Here is a 23,103-nt window from a genome sequence, read left to right as displayed (position 1 = left end):
CTGAGGAGTATGATTGGTGCTCCTCAGGCTGTAGCATGAAATAGTGAAGTTATTAGATATGAGACAACAGGCCCTGCCTTTTCCATAGCTGTATTCCTTTTAGTCCATTTTTTGAAATGGCTTCTTCCACATAGTGGGTGATTGTGACCTTCGTCTGGCTTCTTGCAGCGGGCCTCAAATGGGCTCAAGAAGCTATTTCTAGCTATTTACGGTATTTCCATCTCATCGCCTGACTCGTGCCATATATTAAGGCCATTGCGATCATAGCTACTAACAACATCGATGGGGACCATGTCACAGGAATATTGTACGCTGGAAACCAAAACATGCCTAATCTACGAGGATTTGTTTAAAGGCGTCTTATATTGTATCTTCTGCTTGGTACTTCTTTTTTTAGTTGCTGGCTTTTGTCAGCCTTTTTCGAATAAGAGATGCGATCCAGCAGAAAGGTCATCCTAGGACAAAAAGTTAGAAAAGCTTGTAATAAGAATCGATATTTTTTCTGTATTGTACACTGTTCCTGCTACGATTGTGACAGTGTGCCATTTTAATGAGAAACATTATAGAGTCGAATGGAACAGAACCATGTGACAATTCAGGTACTAAACCAAAGTACTGAGAATACATGCTCAAATACTTTGTGTTCAGCTGTTGGTAATACTTCAGGCTTTCAGGTACGACCTGAAAAAACTCTTGCCTCTTGAAAAAATCAAGAGCCTGCTGCCAAACAGCAGCTGACAAAGATAAGTGCGTGACAGTTACTTACACAACAACAACATTGCGGGCTCCCTCTTCAGCTCCACCAGCTAGCAAAAAAGAAAGTAATTATACTGTTCTGAGTCATACCCCTAGCCATGTATGAGTTACACCCAGTGTGGGAGTTATCTTTTTTTTTGATAAAACCAACTAAATGCTCTTCCATTGACTACCCTAATTTTTATTCACATAAGTTTTATTGTATTATAAGCATTTCTCTGCTGTTTTCTTCAAGCTCCAATAACATAATTGCATTTTGAGATTGACATTTTAAAATATCCTCAATGTATGAATTGCCAGTGTTTTTCACAATATATTTAATATTATTCTTAGACTATTAATTTTTATATAGTAAGTTGAAACTTGCTCTCTACTGAAGAGCTGCCTAATCAACTGTTAATATATGTCAACAACTCAGGTATTCCATGCCGCAACAATGGTGCAACAGAGTAGCAATAGTGGTTAAAGGTAGAAGTCATTTTTAATTAATTTTTAACATAACAATTTCTAAACTGTCAGGTCGACATCAACTTGGAACCCAATGATTTATGAAATAGACTTCAACTGTTTATTACAAAAACAAACATTTAAGGATCTAAGGTTACCTTCTACATTTCAGGGTGTATTTGATAAGAATCCAACATTTTTGTATGTATGTAAGTACCAGAAACTTCAAGTCACCAAAAACAACAGTATTTGGTGACTCTTTTGACTCAACAGACTTTTGATTTTATCTTTTCCTTATTAGCGCCTTTAACTTTGAGCCCATCGATTTATGAAGTAGACTTTAATTGGCTATTACAAAAAGAAAAAACATTTAAAGCTCTAAGGTTACCCTCTCAGTTTTAGGATGTGTCTTATAAGAAACCAACCTCATTTTTGTATTGATTTAGGTACTAGAAAATGCCACAGGTATTACATAGATATTTAATTAGCTAAAGTAATTGAATTAAATAAAAAGATTTAAAAATTCAGTTTTTCTTTTCGGCCTATTACTTTCTCATTAAAATGCAACAAGGCATTATTTGCAATTTATTACTATGGCGCTTGCGCCAGTCCATCTAATAAAAAGGTAATATATATATATATATATATATATATATATATATATATATATATATATATATATATATATATATATATATATATATATATATATATATATATATATATATATATATATGTATATATGTATGTATATATACATGTACATGTATGTATATATGTATGTATATATATATGTATATATATATATATAATATATATATATGTATATATATATATATATATACATACATTTCTTGAAGTGTTTCGTTTGTCTTATGTCGTCGTATGTATGTCTGTATGCATTCCTGCTATAGATATAGCTTGAACGTACACTGTTTATTTTACAGATGCGACGGCCCTGTTAATAACTTTTTTCCGTAAGGTTCAATTACTATAATCTTCCGGCGCGGACATGTATACTGTATTCATGAAAAGAGCCTCAATGTTCTCTCACCTTTCGGTCAGACAAAGTACGATATCTCATTTTTACATTTGTACCAGTATCAAGAGATAATAGTATTGCCGTATTCAAAGTTGTGAAGGATATCTTCTGGTGGAACAGTAACCTTTTTGAAATGCACACACTTCTATGCAAGAATTTTAATTAGATTACATTACCCAAAAATGAACATTTTTTGTGCGAGTTTTATGTAAGTGCCTCCCTAGTTAGAAAACAGATAATTACTTATGTTGATGGCATCATAGCCGATTCAGATTTTTGTGACTACACAAATAAGTGAAATAGCAACACTCACTGTGATGGTTGTGAAAGTAATAGTTTTGTAAGAGTAAGGAGCTAGTAGGAGTAAGAGGATCATTTTAACTTCATAGCGATCGTAGCTTCACATCGCTTTACCAATACACAAAGTATAGATACATTGAATTTATTGCATGGCAGTGTTTGTTAACATATTGGAGAAATAAAATATGTAGCAAAACTGTTTTATATAGAGTTTGAAATTGAAAAAAATATTGTTTACATACTGTATCATGAAGCAATATAATATCGGCATCTTTCAGTAAAATGGCTGGCCATAGGCCAATAGCTAAATTTGTACATGGACATTGTACAATTATTGTTATTATTAATTCAACATATTCAGGATTTTTATTTTGTTTTTTCCAGTTCGTAAGAATTGTATTATTACCGAATCACCCTTTATTGTATTCGTAGTAAAACCGACTTAATTTAGCTATTTCTTGCTAATTATTTCTCATTTATATCTAAACCCCTTCATAGTTTTTTTATGTTTTGAAATTTATTTGACCTGCCCAAACCCTTTTCCTTATGATATGAAGTTTGAAAGTTACAATTATTGGGCAAAGTTTGAAAACCTTTACAGTTGTTTTTATTTTCTATTAAATTATTTCAACTACACAAAAAACTTTTCTCATGATATGTAGTTTGAAAGTTAGAATGGCACATGTTGGAATATGTTAAATACAAATCAATTTTTTGTCCAAAGACTTTTTTATTACTCCGGCAACACCGGGTAGCACAGCTAGTTCTATTATAGAATGAGAACTTGAACTGGTCCAAGCGATAATGAGAAGTGACAGACAGTACCTTTTTGGGTAGAATACGATTTATTAAAAGAGGTGCAATCATTTACGCCTAGGTCATATTGACCACATTCAACATATTAAATAATTTTTTTATCCGATTCCAGTCGACGAGCCACGAGTAGATCTATAGCATGCTCTCTCGTACAGCTAGTAACACTTTCTAATTGACCTAGTATAAAAATGTATCTTATGGCACCCCTCTGGATAGTTTCTAGCATATCTATTAAATACTTATGATATGATGACCACACCTGACAGGCATATCCAAGAATTGACCTCACAACTTTTGAATAAATTGTGAGGCACAACTTGTCGCAAAAACAGCAGTTGGCTGACTTTTGATTTGATCTCTTCTTTGTTAGCTCTTTATATAAGAGAATACAATACCAAAATAAATTAATCCTCTATCTGTATATGGAAATTTCAGTGTTTTTGTTGGTCTGTCATATGTGTGTCCAGCTATAGCTTCTGAAATGAAAAATTTGTGTTGCACTGGATTTGAAACTACTACGCCAAGCGGCTACATTGCTATACTACAGCATAATTGTGGCCATATTCATTACATCAGTTCAAATACTCACTCTTGAAGCACTTGCGAAAATGATTACATTGTTTCTTACATTGATACTTACATTGATTACATTGATTACATTGATACTTTCTTTCAACAAATTACTTAAATTCTGAGAGCTAACAGTGCATTTGAAATATTTTGTGTAATCAGACGGTATTGGGTTTATGTCTTCTTTTTCAATATTCTCCTTATTTCAGATGATATTCAGTTGAGGTTATATTTAGTCAGGACAATGCTGGGTTATAGAAGTAATTGAACAGGCTTGTATTTGTTTGCAACGACTATTTATTGTATATGGTTCACAAAAAATGAATTAAGATAGAATACACCAAAATTACCCTATCAGACAACGTACATTTTCTTCCACATAACTGAAGGTGTCCGGTGTGATGAATTTTGCATTAGAGCAATAATCTGTTTAGCTTCAAAGTAATTACTGAAGGGTGCCATGAGATAAGATAACTCTTAGAAGGCAGGCAAAATACTTAGACATTTGGAAACATGATTGAGTAAACATCTGCACACATAATTATAACGCATACAACATATGTGAAAAATATGAGCCTATAAAATTACCGCTGTAATAAGGCCTATGTAACTATCCTATCCTAACTTGTACACAAAACTGCCAACGAATCTCGTGTACCAGGATAGAGCCATAAAACTGGAGAGTATGACCCTACGATGTTACATAATAGGCATTCCTTGCTAGTCTTAATGGAAATATTTTGAACTGTTCCGTCAAAAGCAACTTCGGTTGCTGCTGTACATTGGCACTGATGTCAAGAGAGTTTACCATGAAGGACACAATGTACGGGTCGGTAGGTACGGTGGCCGTACGGAGTCATGGAAAGATGGGTACCGCGAGGCAATAGATATAAAAAGAGGATATGACACTCTCCTCTCAAGCTCTATCTTGCTCTTCCATCACCCGTACTGTATCACCAAAACAAAATTTCCGTAATGTGTACCACAAAAAGTTGACACGCCATTCATGTAATTTACTTTTCACTAAACTCTGTAAAGGTGAAGGACAATAGCAAAGTCGGGTCATTAGATGCACGAGTGTATGTTGGTTTACTTTACTCATTCATTTTTGAGTTAGGGAGCCTAAGCAAGAAGGTGAATACTTACATCGATGTAACCACCTCATATTTTATTGTGCGTAATTGTTTTCTCCTCTTATTAATATTATCAATGATAATAATTCTAATTGAAATAACATTATCAATAATATAAAATAAATAGTCAATGAATTACCAGGATTACAAACATTGCGTGTTTGTACTAGTCTGCATCTGATATGTAGGAATGGTTGCCTACTTGTGTCAAATCTTGTATTTGAAGCCTGGTTTGCTGCTGTAGTTTGTCATAAAACCCATACTTTTAAAATTGCTATATCTCAAAACTGAGTGCTAATCAGCCTTTTTGGTGTGAACTGGTATAAACAATACAATGTATATCTTTATTTATCTTCTTCGTGTTTAGGTGTAGCCATTAGATGTGTATAATAAGACTAGAATTTATGTAATCAAGTGTTGAGGGCGGGGCCTGTTTTCTACTAACTGCAAATCATAATAGTTGACACGTCTGCTTTACCCTCTTGAACTTTCTAAGGCCTGCTCTCTGGGGTATAAATGCTTTTGGATGTATGATTATATTTACTCTTATGCACAATACAAAACAAATTACAACATCCTCTGGATCTTTTTACAAGCATTGCCTAGCTAGCAATCGTCTACACCGGTACTAGAATTTGCAATGCACCAGCGAGCCTCATTTGTGATAAGTCACCATATCGACAATGTTTTAAATTGCAGCAGCATTATTATGCACTGGCAAGTATCATCCTCAAAAAGTGATTAAGTCGGCGATCTTCTACGTGTAGATTGCACCGATTTGGCTTGTTCTTTCTAAGGGTTTACCATCTTATACCAACAGGACAGTTGTGTTTCCCTGGGTTTTTCCATTTGTCAAGAGAAATGGTATTTCCTATGCAGCAAGTCTAGAGTTGCAATATCTTTGAACAGAGGGTCAAGGATCGAACGATCTCCTTTAGCTTGCTAACCAAAATCCTCTTGATTTTTATGACAATATTTGTATTTAGCACAAAAACCCGATAAAGAATAACCAATTTAATTCGGTGAGCGAAAATACATTGCAACTTGGTTGCCCAGTGTAATCAATATAGTATCAGGTTTTGCAGACTAGACACGCTCAGCAAAACATTGATGGAGAGCCAATGGGTTATCATTTTTGAAGAAAACTGGATATCAAGGTTATGTTAAACTAATAACTAGCCCGGGTGGTGTTGAGTCTGCCACTTGTATCAAGTCTAAATAGACATGTATTTGATACAATATAATATGACGACTGAGGGTTCCCTGCATGTTTTGATTTACTCGAGTTGGAAGAAGATTGATCATCAAAATTATCAGAATTACACTCGTATTCAAAGTCAGTAGGGTTTAAACCATAACTGTCACGTACAACTTTTATAGTAGTGTCTAGGTAAATCAGCCACGCTGATTCCGATTTTGTACTCAAAATAAAGATTGGTCCACTAACCTGTCAATGTCATTCAAGCTTTTTTAAAGCATTTCAAAATCCGTTTCGAAAACAACGCAATCGGCATTACAAGCTCCGCCCATAAATATGTGACAAAACCTAGCTTTTTCAGAAACAGAAGAATGTTTAGTCCGATTTAGAATAATAGAGAGGAGTGTCTTAAAACTCATTATTATCCAAATCCAGCCTGTAAAATAATCTGTCTTTGCTGAAAGGTATACAAACTATTTAAAATTGCTCGTAGCTTGTTACATGATGTTTAAATAGGATGAATGCTGAGAAAAATGAGCTCAAAAAGCGTGGTTTATCACAAGCTAGCGATGTTATCGCGCTTTTTTTAAATATGCAGTGTTAAATAGCTTATCTACCTTTCAAAAAAGGCTGAGATTATTTTTAAGGCTGAACTTAGATATTAATGGATTTTAAAACACCCATCTCTATTATTCTAAATCAGTCTAAACATCCCTACGTAACTTCTGTTCTTAAAAAGCTAGGTTACGTTATGAATTTATGGGCGGAGCTTGTTGTGCCGATTGTGCTGTTTTCGAAACCGACATTAAAACGCTGTAAAAAAGCCTTTATTACTTTGAAAGTTAGTGGGCTAATCTTTATTTTGAGTACAAAATCGGAATCAGTGTGTCTGATTTACCTAGTAAATACAATAAAAGTTGTACATGACTGTTATGGTTTGAGGTCGATCAATTGTCTTCAGAGACCATGAAACCCCTGAAACCATGGCAACCACTACAGCAGCAACGAAAGAACTAATTGCAACTGATGTAACCGAGTCATTATTAGTAGGCCTAGCATTTTGGGGGTGATTTCTACTGATAACTTTCTATTACGGTTTCGTAAAGATCAAACAATGAATGTCAATGTGGCGGTATAATAGAGGTGATGTTCAATTAAAGGGTCATGCTGTATTTTTCAACCTTTCTATTAAAGGGGGCATTCAAATAACAGTAACATAAAAGTTGTAAATGACATTGGCAATAACAGTTGAAATGTTTCCATCGTATCAATTCACATGCGGTCATAACTTCGGTTGAACGCATTTATTATCTGACTGTCCAATCAAATACTCATAATGCTGCAGGTAAATCAAAGGCTATTCGGCTTATCATAACAAAACTGAAAGGGGAGGAGTGTGTCCAAACTGAACAAAATGGGAGTAAGTTTTCTCCTTGTGTGCATATATCCTGTGTCATAAGTTTTAGCCAAATAAATACATTTTATATAATAATTACATAATAAGAAAACCTAGCAAAGTTTTGATTTTCTGTTTGAAAGAAATTTTGATAGCATTTACTGTGAGCAACTAACATCGAGTGGCAACTAACAGCAAGTGGCAGCAGTAGCTTGCTAACTGTTATTCTCATTTACGCAGTAAAGAATAGAACAATGTGCAATAGTGCCAACAGAAATAATCTAAAAAGTTAAAAAGCACCAATCTATAAAAGAACCAAGCCTAAAAATCATAACACAAGATATTTAAAAAAAACTGACAAAAAGAACTAGAGCAATTGGGCCTAGTTGGCATTGCTATGGAAGAAGTTAGTGGCGAAAGTTGAACTTGACCTTGAGAAGATATTTCATCTTGATCTGGTTGGTGTTATAGACTATGTACTCATTGTACTGGAGCGTATAACCTGATGAGTTGACTATACCCGTCTCCTTAAGCCTTCCACATGGTACAGTCACGCCATCCCTATGGGATTCAGATATCATACGCTATTATATTACCGCTATGTAGAGCTATCTAAACTCATGACAAATAGATTTATAGTCAGCAAGAACATGATCACTACTTGATGATCACAGTGATAAACTGCTTCAATATTACCAGCCTTTGAATGACAATGGAAGATATTAAAGCATTTGGTAATTTTTTATCAGAGTCCTCTGGTGTTGTGTCTATTAAACTTTGGTTAAAACAGTTTGAATTTTCCTACGTCCAAACACGAGCGAAGCGATTGTTTTGGAGATTTATGATAAATGCATATGTGCACACAACTCATGAAAATGATTCATCAGCGGCCGTCGCAAGCCCTTGTACCGAAATCTCATTAACAAATTTAACCATTTTTAATTGAGTCAATTAAGTATAATAACAATACAAAACACACATAAACCTATTTAAATAAGTTACCAAGTCTTTATTATTTGTAGACAATATCCTAAACCTTTCCCATCTGATTGGATTATACATAAGTAGACAGATTAATTCGACCTGAAATCGTTATTAAAACTTGACCAGCCTTAATTTTTATCAAAATTAGGACCGGCAAACGAAACGCCAAATGACAGAGAATAGATCCATTAAGTCGTGAGCATTTCACGAAAAAATTGTGCACAATTCACCAGTCTACGGTTTTGTCCAATTGCCGAAGGTTTCTTTAATTAATGCAGAAGTACTGAAAAGTCATTGTTTCCTTGTTGCCGATTTCAAAGTAACTGACATTTTGGACACCTTTGAGTACTTTGGTATTCTAACCGATGTAAAAAGCAGTAAAAGTAAAGGAAATGACCATGATATTTTTTCTAACGATTCTTGTGAGATTATTACAATATTTAATTATAAGAATGATTATTCGATTTTATGAGATTTGATTATAAGAATGAGCTTTCGAATTTACAAGATCGAAGTGTATCGTGACCGATGCTGGGCAATATGTTACTGTTATTATTTTTTCTAAATAGGTTTGTTAAATAGATTTTCTAAAAATCTATATCAATATCACAGCTTCTTGATATTGTTAGCTATGACATTTTGAAATGTAAACAAAATTGTGCATTGGTTTTCTATTATTAGTGTATTACTATATTAATGATATTGGTTATTCTAATAATATCAGTGCATTTTAGTTCTAATATTGCATTTCTCCTATTGCGTGGAGAGATATAAACATACAATCTTTTCCTTTCATTATTGCTGTTTGTTGTACGTAATAACACCCAGTACATTACAGCTACCATTGCAGTGATTCTATTGCCCTGCAGTGCCACTTGACTGCTAATATTGCATTTCTCAACCATCAGTACCCTTTCTTTTTTCCAATATCACTTTGGTCGTGGGCTGTATGACAGGGGAATTTCTAGTTATAATATGAAAGTTCTATCGGTGTTGAAAGTTTCCTTTATATATTAAAAGTTGACTTGCGAAAATTTCACATTACATATATTTGATATGGAAAGATTTACCATGTCTTACTCTGTTGTGTTGTAGGTGCAAAATATGTGGAAAGGGGATTACAAGCTCTTAAAAGCTCAAAAACGAACAGAAAATCGCAGCCACACGAGACCACCATAGTTAGGATTCCCTTTCCAAAACGGCTCAAATGTGATGTAGTTGTGAGAGATGGCTTCTGATTACACTTTCTTGCAACCTTATTCGTTGAAATATGTTCACAAATATACTTCACGCATTCAATAAAACTATGTCTATTGTTCTTACGGCTCTGTTTTATCGTCATCGTAATGCTGTCACTTTTAGCAGTGATATCTTATAACTTGCCGTAAAAAATCAAATAATTTTTAAGCCTTAGCTTGAAGGAGTATATATCATTGTCTGATAATCATGACGAGCCTGTTGGTCACTTGTGATAATAGAAAAGTGCAGGAGAAGTTATTTGCGAAATATTGGGTCACATGGTCAGATTACGACTTGCCGATTTGACCAGGCCAAAACAAAACTGTAGATTAGCGAGCATTTATATTTGATACGGGGTCTTCGGTAAAACCCGAAGTGTTTGTCATAAACTAGTGCTGCAATAAGGTTTATGTTGAGCTTTTTATTGGCCTTTCAATTCACGTGAGAACATCATGTTACAAGACAATAACCAAACTTCATGGCTATGTCAGAGAAATAAAGAGATTCCAATCTACGGCAACTTTTCGTTTTTGAGATTTTAAGAGCCTGTACTCACATTTCCACATATTCTTCACCTACAACACAACAAAGTAAGACATGGTGAATCTTTTGATAATAAATAACTGTAATGTGAATTTTGTTGCAAGTCAACCCTTAAGTAACATTTTGGCAGGATATTAAGGGTGGCACCGAAGGAGAGAAACTTACAGGTCAGTATTGCCCTCCAGGCTTGGAGCCATCTTCCCACAACCTTTTACAGAGTGTTTTCCTTTAGGCAGCTTGTCAGCATGACAGTTTGATGAGACTAGCTCATTTTGCTGACCTATGCAAAAACAATAAACCCTTCCAGAATGCTGACCTAGTAGTCGTGATGCGAGATCTCTGGTATCGTCAAAAGATTAACCAGAATCGCATGAATGGCTACTCGACTGAATGTAAAAATCAAAACAGTCTAGCTGGCATAACTTACCTAGTTTACATCTAAAAAGTCTAGCTGGTATAACTTACCTAGTGTACATCTAAACAGTCTAGTTAGTATAAATTACCTAATGTACATCTAAACAGTCGAGCTGGTATAACTTACCTAGCATACATCTAAACAGTCTAGCTAGTATAACTTACCTAGTGTACATATATACAGTCTAGCTGGTATAACTTACTTAGTGTACATCTAAACAGTCTAGCTGGTATATCTTACCTAGTGTACATCTAAACAGTCTAGCTGGTATAACTTACCTAGGATACATCTAAACAGTCTAGCTGTTATAACTTACCTAGTGTATATCTACACATTCTAGCTGGTATAACTTACCTAGTGTACATCTAAACAGTCTAGCTAGTATAACTTACCTAGCGCACATCGAAACAGTACAGCTGGTATAACTTACCTAGTGTACATCTAAACAGTCTAGCTGGTATAACTGACCTAGTATACATCTAAACAGTCTAGCTGATATAACTTACCTAGTGTACATCTAAACAGTCTAGCTGGTATAACTTACCTAGTGTACATCTAAACAGTCTAGCTGGTATAACTTACCTAGTGTATATCTAAAAAGTCTAGCTAGTACAACTTACCAAGTGTACATCTAAACAGTCTAGCTGGTATAACTTACCTAGTGTACATCTAAACAGTCTAGCTGGTATAACTTACCTAGTGTACATCTAAACAGTCTAGCTGGTATAAATTACATAGTGTACATCTAAACAGTCTAACTGGTTTAACTTACCTAATGTACATCTAAACAGTCTAGCTGGTATAACTTACCTAGTGTATATCTAAAAAGTCTAGCTAGTACAACTTACTTAGTGTACATCTAAACAGTCTAGCTGGTATAACTTACCTAGAGCACATCTAAACAGTCTAGCTGGTATAACTTACCTAGTGTACATCTAAACAGTCTGGCTGGTATAACTTACCTAGTGTACATCTAAACAGTCTAGCTGGTATAACTTACCTAGTGTACATCTATATAGTCTAGCTGGAATAACTTACCTAGTGTACATCTAAACAGTCTAGCTGGTATAAATTACCTATTGTACATCTAAACAGTTTAGCTGGTGTAACTTATCTAGTGTACATCTAAACAGTCTAGCTGATATAACTTACCTAGTGTACATCTAAAAAGTCTAGCTAGTACAGATTACCTAGTGTACATCTAAACAGTCTAGCTGGTATAACTTACCTAGCATACATCTAAACAGTCTAGCTGGTATAACTTACCTAGTGTACATCTAAACAGTCTAACTGGCATAACTTATCTAGTGTACATCTAAACAGTCTAGCTGGTATAAATTACATAGTGTACATCTAAACAGTCTAGCTGGTATAACTTACATAGTGTACATCTAAACAGTCTAGCTGGTATAAATTACCTAATGTACATCTAAACAGTATAGCTGGTATAACTTACCTATTGTACATCTAAACAGTTTAGCTGGTGTAACTTATCTAGTGTACATCTAAACAGTCTAGCTGATATAACTTACCTAGTGTACATCTAAAAAGTCTAGCTAGTACAGATTACCTAGTGTACATCTAAACAGTCTAGCTGGTATAACTTACCTAGCATACATCTAAACAGTCTAGCTGGTATAACTTACCTAGTGTACATCTAAACAGTCTAACTGGCATAACTTACCTAGTGTACATCTAAACAGTCTAGCTGGTATAACTTACCTAGCATACATCTAAACAGTCTAGCTGATATAACTTACCTAGTGTACATCTAAACAGTCTAGCTGGTATAAATTACCTAGTGTACATCTAAACAGTCTAGCTGGTATAACTTACCTAATGCACATCTAAACAGTCTAGCTGGTATAAATTACCTAGTGTACATCTAAACAGTCTAACTGGTATAACTTACCTATTGTACATCTAAACAGTCTAACTGGTATAACTTACCTAGTGTACATCTAAACAGTTTAGCTGGTATAACTTACCTAGTGTACATCTAAAAAGTCTAGCTGGTATAACTTACCTAGTGTACATCTAAACAGTCTAGCTGGTATAAATTACCTAGTGTACATCTAAACAGTCTAGCTGGTATAACTTACCTAGTGTACATCTAAACAGTCTAGCTGGTATAAATTACATAGTGTACATCTAAACAGTCTAGCTGGTATAACTTACCTAGTGTACATCTAAACAGTCTAGCTGGTATAACTTACCTAGTGTACATCTAAACAGTCTAGCTGGTATAACTTATCTGTTGTACATCTAAAGAGTCTAGCTGGTATAACTTACCTAGTGTACATCTAAACAGTCTAGTTGGTATAACTTACCTAGTGTATATCTAAACAGTCTAGCTGGTATAACTTACCTAGTGTACATCTAAACAGTCTAGCTGGTATAACTTACCTAGTGTACATCTAAACAGTCTAGCTGGTATAACTTACCTAGTGTACATCTAAACAGTCTAGCTGGTATAACTTACCTAGTGTACATCTAAACAGTCTAGCTGGTATAAATTACATAGTGTACATCTAAACAGTCTAGCTGGTATAACTTACCTAGTGTACATCTAAACAGTCTAGCTGGTATAACTTACCTAGTGTACATCTAAACAGTCTAGCTGGTATAACTTATCTATTGTACATCTAAAGAGTCTAGCTGGTATAACTTACCTAGTGTACATCTAAACAGTCTAGTTGGTATAACTTATCTAGTGTATATCTAAACAGTCTAGCTGGTATAACTTACCTAGTGTACATCTAAACAGTCTAGCTGGTATAACTTACGTAGAGCACATCTAAACAGTCTAGCTGGTATAACCTGCTTAGTGTACATCTAAAGAGTCTAGCTGGTATAACTTACCTAGTGTACATCTAAACAGTCTAGCTGGTACAACTTACCTAGTGTACATCTAAACAGTCTAGCTGGTATAACTTACCTAGTGTACATCTAAACAGTCTAGCCGGTATAACTTACCTAGTGTACATCTAAACATTCTAGCTGGTATAACTTACCTAGTGTACATCTAAACAGTCTAGCTGGTATAAATTACATAGTGTACATCTAAACAGTCTAGCTGGTATAACTTACCTAGTGTACATCTAAACAGTCTAGCCGGTATAACTTACCTAGTGTACATCTAAACATTCTAGCTGGTATAACTTACCTAGTGTACATCTAAACAGTCTAGCTGGTATAAATTACATAGTGTACATCTAAACAGTCTAGCTGGTATAACTTACCTAGTGTACATCTAAACATTCTAGCTGGTATAACTTACCTAGTGTACATCTAAACAGTCTAGCTGGTATAAATTACATAGTGTACATCCAAACAGTCTAGCTGGTATAACTTACCTAGTGTACATCTAAACAGTCTAGCTGGTATAACTTACCTAGTGTACATCTAAACAGTCTAGCTGGTATAAATTACATAGTGTACATCTAAACAGTCTAGCTGGTATAACTTACCTAGTGTACATCTAAACAGTCTAGCCGGTATAACTTACCTAGTGTACATCTAAACATTCTAGCTGGTATAACTTACCTAGTGTACATCTAAACAGTCTAGCTGGTATAAATTACATAGTATACATCTAAACAGTCTAGCTGGTATACCTTACCTATTGTACATCTAAACAGTTTAGCTGGTGTAACTTACCTAGTGTACATCTAAACAGTCTAGCTGGTATAAATTACCTAGTCTACATCTAAACAGTCTAGCTAGTATAACTTATCTAGTGTACATCTAAGCAGTCTAGCTGGTATAACTTACCTAGTGTACATCTAAACAGTCTAGCTGGTATAAATTACATAGTGTACATCTAAACAGTCTAACTGGCATAACTTACCTAGTGTACATCTAAACAGTCTAGCTGGTATAACTTACCTAGTGTACATCTAAACAGTCTAACTGGCATAACTTACCTAGTGTACATCTAAACAGTCTAACTGGTATAACTTACCTAGTGTATATCTAAACAGTCTAGCTGGTATAAATTACATAGTGTACATCTAAACAGTCTAGCTGGTATAACTTACCTAGTGTACATCTAAACAGTCTAGCTGGTATAACTTACCTAGTGTACATCTAAACAGTCTAACTGGCATAACTTACCTAGTGTATATCTAAACAGTCTAGCTGGTATAAATTACATAGTGTACATCTAAACAGTCTAGCTGGTATAACTTACCTAGTGTACATCTAAACAGTCTAGCTGGTATAACTTACCTAGTGTACATCTAAACAGTCTAGCTGGTATAAATTACCTATTGTACATCTAAACAGTTTAGCTGGTGTAACTTACCTATTGTACATCTAAACAGTCTAGCTGGTATAAATTACCTATTGTACATCTAAACAGTTTAGCTGGTGTAACTTACCTATTGTACATCTAAACAGTCTAGCTGGTATAAATTACCTAGTGTACATATAAACAGTCTAGCTGGTATAACTTACCTAGTCTACATCTAAACAGTCTGGCTGGTATAAATTACCTAGTGTACATCTAAACAGTCTAGCTGGCATAACTTACCTAGTGTACATCTAAACAGTCTAGCTGGTATAAATTACATAGTGTACATCTAAACAGTCTAGCTGGTATAACTTACCTAGTGTACATCTAAACAGTCTAGCTGGTATAAATTACCTATTGTACATCTAAACATTCTAACTGGTATAAATTACCTAGTATACATCTAAACAGTCTAGCTGGTATAACTTACCTAGTGTACATCTAAACAGTCTAACTGGTATAACTTACCTATTGTACATCTAAACAGTTTAGCTGGTATAACTTAGCTAGTGTATATCTAAACAGTCTAGCTGGTATAAATTACATAGTGTACATCTAAACAGTCTAGCTGGTATAACTTACCTAGTGTACATCTAAACAGTCTAGCTGGTATAACTTACCTAGTGTACATCTAAACAGTCTAACTGGCATAACTTACCTAGTGTACATCTAAACAGTCTAGCTGGTATAACTTACCTAGTGTACATCTAAACAGTCTAACTGGTATAACTTACCTAGTGTATATCTAAACAGTCTAGCTGGTATAAATTACATAGTGTACATCTAAACAGTCTAGCTGGTATAACTTACCTAGTGTACATCTAAACAGTCTAGCTGGTATAACTTACCTAGTGTACATCTAAACAGTCTAACTGGCATAACTTACCTAGTGTATATCTAAACAGTCTAGCTGGTATAAATTACATAGTGTACATCTAAACAGTCTAGCTGGTATAACTTACCTAGTGTACATCTAAAGAGTCTAGCTGGTATAACTTACATAGTGTACATCTAAACAGTCTAACTGGTATAACTTACCTAGTGTACATCTAAACAGTCTAACTGGCATAACTTACCTAGTGTATATCTAAACAGTCTAGCTGGTATAAATTACCTAGTGTACATCTAAAGAGTCTAGCTGGTATAACTTACCTATTGTACATCTAAACAGTCTAGCTGGTATAACTTATCTAGTGTACATCTAAAGAGTCTAGCTGGTATAACTTACATAGTGTACATCTAAACAGTCTAGCTGGTATAACTTACCTAGTGTACATCTAAAGAGTCTAGCTGGTATAACTTACATAGTGTACATCTAAACAGTCTAACTGGTATAACTTACCTAGTGTACATCTAAACAGTCTAGCTGGTATAACTTACCTAGTGTACATCTAAACAGTCTAGCTGGTATAACTTACATAGTGTACATCTAAACAGTCTAGCTGGTATAACTTACCTAGTGTACATCTAAAGAGTCTAGCTGGTATAACTTACATAGTGTACATCTAAACAGTCTAACTGGTATAACTTACCTAGTGTACATCTAAACAGTCTAGCTGGTGTAACTTACCTAGTGTACATATAAACAGTCTAGCTGGTATAACTTACATAGTGTACATCTAAACAGTCTAGCTGGTATAACTTACCTAGTGTACATCTAAACAGTCTAACTGGCATAACTTACCTAGTGTACATCTAAACAGTCTAGCTGGTATAAATTACATAGTGTACATCTAAACAGTCTAGCTGGTATAACTTACCTAGTGTACATCTAAAGAGTCTAGCTGGTATAACTTATCTAGCGTATATCTAAACAGTCTAGCTGGTATAAATTACCTAGAGCACATCTAAACAGTCTAGCTGGCATAACTTACCTAGTGTATATCTAAACAGTCTAGCTGGTATAAATTACATAGTGTACATCTAAACAGTCTAGCTGGTATAACTTACCTAGTGTACATCTAAAGAGTCTAGCTGGTATAACTTACATAGTGTACATCTAAACAGTCTAGCTGGTATAACTTACCTAGTGTACGTCTAAACAGTCTAACTGGCATAACTTACCTAGTGTACATCTAAACAGTCTAGCTGGTATAAATTACATAGTGTACATCTAAACAGTCTAGCTGGTATAACTTACCTAGTGTACATCTAAAGAGTCTAGCTGGTATAACTTCTCTAGCGTACATCTAAACAGTCTAGCTGGTACAACTTACCTAGTGTACATCTAAAGAGTCTAGCTGGTATAACTTACATAGTGTACATCTAAACAGTCTAGCTGGTATAACTTACATAGTGTACATCTAAACAGTCTAACTGGTATAACTTACCTGTTGTACATCTAAACAGTCTAGCTGGTATAAATTACCTAGTGTACATCTAAACAGCCTAGCTGGTATAACTTACCTATTGTACATCTAAACAGTCTAGCTGATATAACTTACCTAGTGTACATCTAAACAGTCTAGCTGGTATAAATTACCTAGTGTACATCTAAACAGTCTAGCTGATATAACTTACCTAGTGTACATCTAAACAGTCTAGCTGGTATAAATTACCTAGTGTACATCTAAACAGTCTAGCTGGTATAAATTACCTTGTGTACATCTAAACAGTCTAGCTGGCATAACTTAACCAGTGTACATATAAACAGTCTAGCTGGTATAACTTACCTAGTGTACATCTAAACAGTCTAGCTGGTGTAACTTACCTAGAGCACATCTAAACAGTCTAGCTGGTATAAATTACCTAGAGCACATTTAAACAGTCTAGCTGGTATAACTTACCTAGTGTACATCTAAACAGTCTAGCTGGTATAATTTACCTTGTGTACATCTAAACAGTCTAGCTGGTATAAATTACCTAGAGCACATTTAAACAGTCTAGCTGGTATAACTTACCTAGTGTACATCTACACAGTTTAGCTGGTATAACTTGCCTAGTGTACATATAAACAGTCTAGCTGATATAACTTACCTAGTGTACATCTAAACAGTCTAGCTGATATAACTTATCTAGTGTACATCTAAACAGTCTAGCTGGTATAACTTACCTAGTGTACATTTAAACAGTCTAGCTGGTATATCTTACCTAGTGTACATCTAAACAGTTTAGCTGGTATAACTTGCCTAGTGTACATCTAAACAGTCTAACTGGTATAACTTACCTAGTGTACATCTAAACAGTCTAGCTGGTATAACTTACCTAGTGTACATCTAAACAGTCTAGCTGGTATAACTTACATAGTGTACATCTAAACAGTCTAGCTGGTATAACTTACCTAGTGTACATCTAAAGAGTCTAGCTGGTATAACTTACATAGTGTACATCTAAACAGTCTAACTGGTATAACTTACCTAGTGTACATCTAAACAGTCTAGCTGGTGTAACTTACCTAGTGTACATCTAAACAGTCTAGCTGGTATAACTTACATAGTGTACATCTAAACAGTCTAGCTGGTATAACTTACCTAGTGTACATCTAAACAGTCTAACTGGCATAACTTACCTAGTGTACATCTAAACAGTCTAGCTGGTATAAATTACATAGTGTACATCTAAACAGTCTAGCTGGTATAACTTACCTAGTGTACATCTAAAGAGTCTAGCTGGTATAACTTATCTAGCGTATATCTAAACAGTCTAGCTGGTATAAATTACCTAGAGCACATCTAAACAGTCTAGCTGGCATAACTTACCTAGTGTATATCTAAACAGTCTAGCTGGTATAAATTACATAGTGTACATCTAAACAGTCTAGCTGGTATAACTTACCTAGTGTACATCTAAAGAGTCTAGCTGGTATAACTTACATAGTGTACATCTAAACAGTCTAGCTGGTATAACTTACCTAGTGTACGTCTAAACAGTCTAACTGGCATAACTTACCTAGTGTACATCTAAACAGTCTAGCTGGTATAAATTACATAGTGTACATCTAAACAGTCTAGCTGGTATAACTTACCTAGTGTACATCTAAAGAGTCTAGCTGGTATAACTTCTCTAGCGTACATCTAAACAGTCTAGCTGGTACAACTTACCTAGTGTACATCTAAAGAGTCTAGCTGGTATAACTTACATAGTGTACATCTAAACAGTCTAGCTGGTATAACTTACATAGTGTACATCTAAACAGTCTAACTGGTATAACTTACCTGTTGTACATCTAAACAGTCTAGCTGGTATAAATTACCTAGTGTACATCTAAACAGCCTAGCTGGTATAACTTACCTATTGTACATCTAAACAGTCTAGCTGATATAACTTACCTAGTGTACATCTAAACAGTCTAGCTGGTATAAATTACCTAGTGTACATCTAAACAGTCTAGCTGATATAACTTACCTAGTGTACATCTAAACAGTCTAGCTGGTATAAATTACCTAGTGTACATCTAAACAGTCTAGCTGGTATAAATTACCTTGTGTACATCTAAACAGTCTAGCTGGCATAACTTAACCAGTGTACATATAAACAGTCTAGCTGGTATAACTTACCTAGTGTACATCTAAACAGTCTAGCTGGTGTAACTTACCTAGAGCACATCTAAACAGTCTAGCTGGTATAAATTACCTAGAGCACATTTAAACAGTCTAGCTGGTATAACTTACCTAGTGTACATCTAAACAGTCTAGCTGGTATAACTTACCTTGTGTACATCTAAACAGTCTAGCTGGTATAAATTACCTAGAGCACATTTAAACAGTCTAGCTGGTATAACTTACCTAGTGTACATCTACACAGTTTAGCTGGTATAACTTGCCTAGTGTACATATAAACAGTCTAGCTGATATAACTTACCTAGTGTACATCTAAACAGTCTAGCTGATATAACTTATCTAGTGTACATCTAAACAGTCTAGCTGGTATAACTTACCTAGTGTACATTTAAACAGTCTAGCTGGTATAACTTACCTAGTGTACATCTAAACAGTTTAGCTGGTATAACTTGCCTAGTGTACATCTAAACAGTCTAGCTGGTATAACTTATCTAGTGTACATCTAAACAGTTTAGCTGGTATAACTTGCCTAGTGTACATCTAAACAGTCTAGCTGGTATAACTTATCTAGTGTATATCTAAACAGTCTAGCTGCTATAACTTACCTAGTGTACATTGAAACAGTCTAGCTGGTATAAATTACCTAGTGTACATCTAAACAGTCTAGCTGGTATAAATTACCTAGAGCACATCTAAACAGTCTAGCTGGTATAAATTACCTAGTGTACATCTAAACAGTCTAGCTGGTATAACATATCTAGTGTACATCTAAACAGTCTAGCTGGTATAACTTACCTAGTGTACATCTAAACAGTCTAGCTGGTATAACATACCTAGTGTACATTTAAACAGTCTAGCTGGTATAACTTACCTAGTGTACATCTAAACAGTTTAGCTGGTATAAATTACCTAGAGCACATTTAAACAGTCTAGCTGGTATAACTTACCTAGGGTACATCTAATCAGTTTAGCTGGTATAACTTGCCTAGTGTACATATAAACAGTCTAGCTGATATAACTTACCTAGTGTACATCTAAACAGTCTAGCTAGTATAACTTACCTAGTGTACATCTAAACAGTCTAGCTGGTATAACTTACCTAGTGTACATCTAAACAGTCTAGCTGGTATAAATTACATAGTGTACATCTAAACAGTTTAGCTGGTATAACTTACATAGTGTACATCTAAACAGTCTAGCTGGTATAAATTACCTAGTGTACATCTAAACAGTCTAGCTGGTATAACTTACATAGTGTACATCTAAACAGTCTAGCTGGTATAACTTACCTAGTGTACATCTAAACAGTCTAGCTGGTATAAATTACCTAGAGCACATTTAAACAGTCTAGCTGGAATAAATTACCTAGTGTACATCTAAACAGTCTAGCTAGTATAACTTACCTAGTGTACATCTAAACAGTCTAGCTGGTATAACTTACCTAGTGTACATCTAAACAGTCTAGCTGGTATAACTTACCTAGTGTACATTTAAACAGTCTAGCTGGTATAACTTACCTAGTGTACATCTAAACAGTTTAGCTGGTATAAATTACCTAGAGCACATTTAAACAGTCTAGCTGGTATAACTTACCTAGTGTACATCTAAACAGTTTAGCTGGTATAACTTGCCTAGTGTACATATAAACAGTCTAGCTGATATAACTTACCTAGTGTACATCTAAACAGTCTAGCTAGTATAACTTACCTAGTGTACATCTAAACAGTCTAGCTGGTATAACTTACCTAGTGTACATCTAAACAGTCTAGCTGGTATAAATTACCTAGTGTACATCTAAACAGTCTAGCTGGTATAAATTACCTAGTGTACATCTAAACAGTCTAGCTGGTATAAATTACCTAGTGTACATCTAAACAGTCTAGCTAGTACAACTTACCTAGTGTACATCTAAACAGTCTAGCTAGTACAACTTACCTAGTGTACATCTAAACAGTCTAGCTGGTATAACTTACCTAGTGTACATCTAAACAGTCTAGCTGGTGTAACTTACCTAGAGCACATCTAAACAGTCTAGCTGGTATAACTCACCTAGTGTACATCTCAACAGTCTAGCTGGTATAAATTACCTAGAGCACATTTAAACAGTCTAGCTGGTATAAATTACCTAGAGCACATCTAAACAGTCTAGCTGGTATAACTTACCTAGTGTACATCTAAACAGTCTAGCTGGTGTAACTTACCTAGCGTACATCTAAACAGTCTAGCTGGTATAAATTACCTAGAGCACATTTAAACAGTCTAGCTGGTATAACTTACCTAGTGTACATCTAAACAGTCTAGCTGGTATAACTTACCTTGTGTACATCTAAACAGTCTAGCTGGTATAAATTACCTAGTGTACATCTAAACAGTCTAGCTGGTATAACTTACCTAGTGTACATATAAACAGTCTAGCTGATATAACTTACCTAATGTACATCTAAACAGTCTAGCTGGAATAAATTACCTAGTGTACATCTAAACAGTCTAGCTGGTATAAATTACCTAGTGTACATCTAAACAGTCTAGCTGGTATAAATTACCTAGAGCACATTTAAACAGTCTAGCTGGTGTAACTTAACCAGTGTACATCTAAACAGTCTAGCTGGTATAAATTACCTAGTGTACATCTAAACAGTCTAGCTGGTATAACTTACCTAGTGTACATCTAAACAGTCTAGCTGGTGTAACTTACCTAGAGCACATCTAAACAGTCTAGCTGGTATAAATTACCTAGTGTACATCTAAACAGTCTAGCTGGTATAAATTACCTAGAGCAAATTTAAACAGTCTAGCTGGTATAAATTACCTAGTGTACATCTAAACAGTCTAGCTGGTGTAACTTACCTAGCGTACATCTAAACAGTTTAGCTGGTATAACTTATCTAGTGTACATCTGAACAGTCTAGCTGGTATAAATTACCTAGAGCACATCTAAACAGTCTAGCTGGTATAACTTACCTAGTGTACATCTAAACAGTCTAGCTGGTATAACTTACCTAGTGTACATCTAAACAGTCTAGCTGGTATAACTTACCTAGTGTACATCTAAACAGTCTAGCTGGTGTAACTTACCTAGAGCACATCTAAACAGTCTAGCTGGTATAAATTACCTAGTGTACATCTAAACAGTCTAGCTGGTATAAATTACCTAGAGCACATTTAAACAGTCTAGCTGGTATAAATTACCTAGAGCACATCTAAACAGTCTAGCTGGTATAAATTACCTAGAGCACATCTAAACAGTCTAGCTGGTATAACTTACCTAGTGTACAACTAAACAGTTTAGCTGGTATAACTTATCTAGTGTACATCTGAACAGTCTAGCTGGTATAAATTACCTAGAGCACATCTAAACAGTCTAGCTGGTATAACTTACCTAGTGTACATCTAAACAGTCTAGCTGGTGTAACTTACCTAGAGCACATCTAAACAGTCTAGCTGGTATAAATTACCTAGTGTACATCTAAA

At 34.9% G+C, this 23,103-nt stretch overlaps 1 protein-coding gene across 1 annotated transcript in view; it reads right to left on the bottom strand.

Annotated features, from left to right (window-relative positions):
* Positions 1 to 8,044: 8,044 nt before the first annotated feature.
* The window catches only part of LOC137386844 (poly [ADP-ribose] polymerase 2-like), a 149,654-nt gene continuing 134,595 nt past the window's right edge, over positions 8,045 to 23,103 (bottom strand). Inside the window, exons 14-16 of the mRNA XM_068073010.1 lie at positions 10,603 to 10,704; positions 8,982 to 9,000; positions 8,045 to 8,219 (exon numbers count right to left, since the gene is read on the bottom strand). Coding sequence (XP_067929111.1) covers positions 8,066 to 8,219; positions 8,982 to 9,000; positions 10,603 to 10,704 — 275 coding nt within the window. The 3' untranslated portion in view covers positions 8,045 to 8,065. The remainder of the gene's footprint in view (positions 8,220 to 8,981; positions 9,001 to 10,602; positions 10,705 to 23,103) is intronic.

This window comes from Watersipora subatra, chromosome 2 (assembly GCF_963576615.1).
Source record: "Watersipora subatra chromosome 2, tzWatSuba1.1, whole genome shotgun sequence".
In the NCBI taxonomy this organism is placed as follows: Eukaryota; Metazoa; Bryozoa; class Gymnolaemata; order Cheilostomatida; family Watersiporidae; genus Watersipora; species Watersipora subatra.
This window is presented reverse-complemented; position numbering and strand designations above follow the sequence as displayed.